General features: G+C 42.2%; 1 protein-coding gene across 1 annotated transcript in view; it reads right to left on the minus strand.

Annotated features, from left to right (window-relative positions):
- Positions 1 to 4,865, minus strand: part of PTPN14 (protein tyrosine phosphatase, non-receptor type 14) — a 236,816-nt gene that overhangs the window by 57,962 nt on the left and 173,989 nt on the right. Inside the window, exon 5 of the mRNA XM_019516448.1 lies at positions 341 to 408. Within this exon, the coding sequence (XP_019371993.1) occupies positions 341 to 408 (68 nt within the window). The remainder of the gene's footprint in view (positions 1 to 340; positions 409 to 4,865) is intronic.

Here is a 4,865-nt window from a genome sequence, read left to right on the forward strand (position 1 = left end):
GGGCTGTGGGATCAAGCACACCTGGAGCATGTAAGCATCTTTCAACAGTGTCCCTGGGCTCACTCCAGAGGCCATATAAGCATAGCTTCAGTAACTAGGAATCTGGCTCAAAAGGGGTTAAAGTTACATTCCATGTATTCCTTTAGCCAATGAAATAAAAATCTCTTTGGAGGCCATGCTTATCTTAGTCATTAACCCCCCCCCAAAAAACAAACAAACAAACAAACAAACAAACAAAAAACAAAAACTAAACACCTTTGAGCTATCAACAAGCCTGCATCTGAGACACGGAGAAATTACTCATATGAGACTAGGAAATAAAAGAAAAAATACAACTCACCATAGGAAACAAGATGTATTCTCGGAGGAAGTCATGAGATTCAAACTGATTGTGGTCTCCAAAATCCGCTGGAAAAAACAACACATTTACTGTTTTATTTAACACAGTACTTTCCATGGTTATTAAGGCCTCACTCAGTTTTACAAGCACATGCTTAATTTTACGTGTGTTGACTGTCTCACCTAAGACACGTTTTTTCAGGATCATGGCCTTAAAAGCCAAGTTTTAGCACTGCAACAAATTTTAGAACAGGCTGGTTTTTTTTGTTTTGAATCTGCAGGCTCAGACTAGCACTGTTGTCCACAAAGGTCCAGATAAAGCTGGTCTATGCAGTTATGCCAGGGACAACTTCTCCCTCCCTACCCACCTGGGCCAGTCTCTATTGCAATACCCAACTGGAATACAGAGATCACTCCTGACAAATGCCTGCATGAGGCTCTTGCTACTCCACAAAGATCCTGGTGAGATCATCTGGCCATATTCCTCATAGCTCCCTCTGATCTAATGCATGCTCACCCTCCTCCAACATAGTAGAATTGTTGGATTAACAACCCAAGAGGCCAACATCTTCTATCTAGTTCTATTAATTGTTACAGATTAAGTGCCAATGACTAGCAGAGATTTACAAAAACTTGGATTTTCCTTCTGAGACTGATATACTGGGCTAGTCAAAAACTACTGCCATGCTCTCTAGTCTAGTACTGGATTTCATCTATTCTTTACCTTCTGGGTCTTTATCTTGACCCCATCTAACTTTCCATCCATGAGAGCATTAATATGATCTTAATATTCACAACATTGCACTTATTCATCCACATCACCCTGCTAAAAACTGTTGCTGTTTAAACATTCTTAAAATAATGGAGTTTTGAAAGCGTTTCCTAAGGCTATGGGTAAGGTTCAAATTGGTTCCTTAGATTCCTTCACTTGGACACTGAAACATGTAAGTACCAAAGATCTTGTACCAGGACAGTGATTCACCTGCGATCAGGTAAGGTACTTAAGCTCCTTCACAGTCAATGGACAGACATTGTAAGCACCCAAGACTTATTGAGAGACTTAGGCACCTACATACTCTACACAAAGAATAAGGAGTCACAGGCACTTACAAAAGGCTGGAAAGCACCAACAGATAACCTGTAGAACAGGAGTGGGCAAAATCCAGGCCACTAGATAATTGTATCTGGCCCACAGCTGCCCCTGCAGCGCTTGGCATGGGCTGAGCCATGGTTGCTCCCACCCTGAGCAGCCTGTGCCGCACTTCCACCAGCACCTGCCAATGGCACTGCCCCAGCCCCAGTATTTGCTAGCATGGACAACTTCCCAGTGGGGTTTCTCCTGCAGCTGCCCAGGTACTGATCGGCTCCCCCTGCCTCCAGCAGCTCCTCCTTCTCCTGTCCCTACTGCACTGCTCCAGGTTGGGTTGGGGGGAAGCTGCAGCGGGTGGCTCCTGCTCCAGCATGCAGAGCTCTAACTCTCAGCCACCTTCCACTCACTCTGCCCAGCCAGTGTGATGAGCAGCCACCTGTGGGTGGCTGCATGGGTGCAAGGCAGCCAGGAGCTGGAGCCCGGGGGCAGGAGGTGCCCAGCTGCAGCTTCCCCTCACCTAAATTGGTGCAGCAAAGGCAGGAGGAGGAAAAGGAGTTGCTGGAGGTCAGAGGACCCAAGCAGTACCTGGGCAGCTGCAGCAGCAGTGAAAGCAGGTCCACTAGGAAGCTGTGCAAGCTGGTAGGGGCTGGGGCTGGGGCTGTGCCATCAGTGAGCACACAGTGGGTGCAGATGGGAGAGTGATGTGGGCTGCCCTGGGAGGGCTCAGCCTCATCCAAAGCACCATGGGGGTGGCCTTGGGCCCAATGGGGGAGGGGAGGAATGGACGTCACCTGTACCTGCAACTGCACTGCCCAAGACAGCTCTGCTGCACCTGCCCCTTCTTCCCCACTCCCTCCCCGCTCCCAGCCAGCACCCAAGACCTAGCATGTGGGCAGCCCCCCGACATGTATGCACACCCTCCCTACACCCCCCGTTCCCCACACACAATATATAAGAGTAAGACTTTATTTTGAGACATTGTACAATCACCTCTATATACACTACTCAAAAAAACCTAAAACAGGACAAAAATAGTTTTGTAATAAAATTTAAAAATGTTATAATAGATGGTTAATTTTAGCATATGTTTTTATCTATAATTTGTTAAAATGATATATTCTGAAATATTTTGTGTATGCAGCCCTTGACAGCTCACCAAAACTAGTTAAGTGGCTCTTTCTAAAACTTAGTTAGCTGCCTAAGGAACCAATTTCCTAAAATTCTTTAAAAACAAAACAAACCTCTACTTGTTAAATATACAGCAACTGACATCTAAGGAGTAACTTTCTGGGAGATCTTCATTTCATTTCAGTTGAACCAGATCATATTCTATCTAAAAGATTTTCATGTTATAAAAGCTGGAAATCCCCATCATAAATTACATTAGGTAAACATTCTTGCAAAGTGTCTAGATAATTTCACATATTACAGGGTGCCAAAAATACTGTTTTGTTTTTACCACAGACTTATTTTAACCAAACATGTAATTTAAAAAAAAAAGGATCCTGAGTATATTCTAAGTATTTCTAGTGGATTGCATGCATTGGTTGAGAGAGAGCATGATGATGTTATGAATAAAGCAACAAAAAATAGAGTATGTTTCTGATGTGGCTTCTGTTAAGATAACAGATTATGCAGAAAATTCACAGAAAAAGTGGTTATAATAAATGAGTTACAAAAGGCAGCATCAAGGACAATTACACGGTGAGTGAGGCAATCATAAAGCTAGTGGAAGGGTCTCAAATCCTAAGGCTAACAGAGTCTGGTGTGTGTCCATCACCAAGTTCTCAGATTTATACTTTGGAAAATTTCATGAAGCCATGATGCAAAGTTTAGTGCAAATTTGTCTTTTTCCATTGCACAAACAGATTTCAAAGCAATATTCATTCCATAGAAATATTAGCATTTACTTTTCCCTTTGTTTTTAAAATCCTCACAAGGACACCATAACGTCTTTCCACCAATTGTAGCAAAGATTATATCAACATTCTTAACAGCACTACTGTCAACACATTTAACAATTTTCATCCTGGGAATTCAAAGTTATTTAAACAGGTGGTAACTAGTATTTCTATAATATAGATAAAAAGATGAGGATCAAAGGGTGCTAATGACCTGGTTTACAAGGTGCTGAGCACTGGCCACTCCCACTGATGTCAGTGGTAATGACAGATACTCAGCAACTATGAAAAAAAAATCAGTCCATAAAAAGTCTGTAAATGGTGTAGGAAAGATAAGTGGAAGTCAGAAACTATACAGAGTTCTCTACAGCCAGTTCCTTGTCCTAACCATCGGACTCAGTAGAAACAGAAGTTGCAAGGCGAGGGACAGAATTACACACTAACTGGTATAAGTGATCAGAAACCAGTTAAAATCTGTAACACAACAGATGTCAGTGAACATAAGCCATTTTCAAAATGGCTGAAACTGGTTTAAGATAAACCTGGATGGGTGTAGTATCAGAATTCACCAATTTAGGTTAAATTGGTTTATTGAACTTCTGGTCCCAGATCCCCTCCAGATTCAAGTTAATACAGTCCCCCCCAGCATCCCTAGATGCTTTGTACCTCCCCAACAACCACTCCCCCTTGCAGGATGGGTGGGCTAGTCTTGGCTCAAGCTGTCTACTCCAGCTGAGCAGGGAGGCATGCTCCGGCACCCCCTGGCCTCTGCCCTGGGATATTGCAGGAATTCTGGAATCAATAGTGAATGTCTGTTCACTTGCTTATCTGTTCAATCTACACAGCTTAAAATAACCTGCAAAGATTGAATCGATTCAGCCTGGGCTTTTTTGACTGTCTGTACTTATCCCAAGAGATCAAAAACAAAGCTCTAGAAATTTCCACTCCAAAACCACTGTTCTACAAATCAGCAGAGCCAGAATTCAAAGGCGGTTTAAGGATCAAATTTTCAAAACAGACTTCAAAATGGCACAAGAATCTGTTGCATTGCAAGATCTTTTGTTTCTGAGAGTCATGTAATTGTTGTGAATTAATACTGACCCACAAATCACAGCCACCAACAACTGTTCATGTACTTCTGATAGGAAGTGCCATATATAGCAAAGGGAGATTTCAGTTAAAGTACAAATTATATCCTACTGTTATTCTGGCTTCAAAGGGAATGACATCAAAAAGAAAATGCGAATATAATATCTAAAGTACTTCAGTTATTGTTAACCTCCCCCCTCCAACTTGAATTGTTGTGTTTGTTTGTAATCTAGCAAAATCCTATGCTAGAGTGAAAAATACGCATCATATGAGACCTACCATACAACCCATTACCTATACCTGCAGGAACAAGTAATTCACCAAAAAACCCCCCCCAATCTCACTTGTACTAAAATCAGTGGAATAACTAATCAGTGTTAACATGAGTTGGATGTGACCTGACTTCTGGCAAACAGATACTTGAAATTAAAAAGGCAACTTTGTTA

Source organism: Gavialis gangeticus, unplaced genomic scaffold, assembly GCF_001723915.1.
Source record: "Gavialis gangeticus isolate Ggan-Ray unplaced genomic scaffold, GavGan_comp1, whole genome shotgun sequence".
NCBI classification, from domain to species: domain Eukaryota; kingdom Metazoa; phylum Chordata; order Crocodylia; family Gavialidae; genus Gavialis; species Gavialis gangeticus.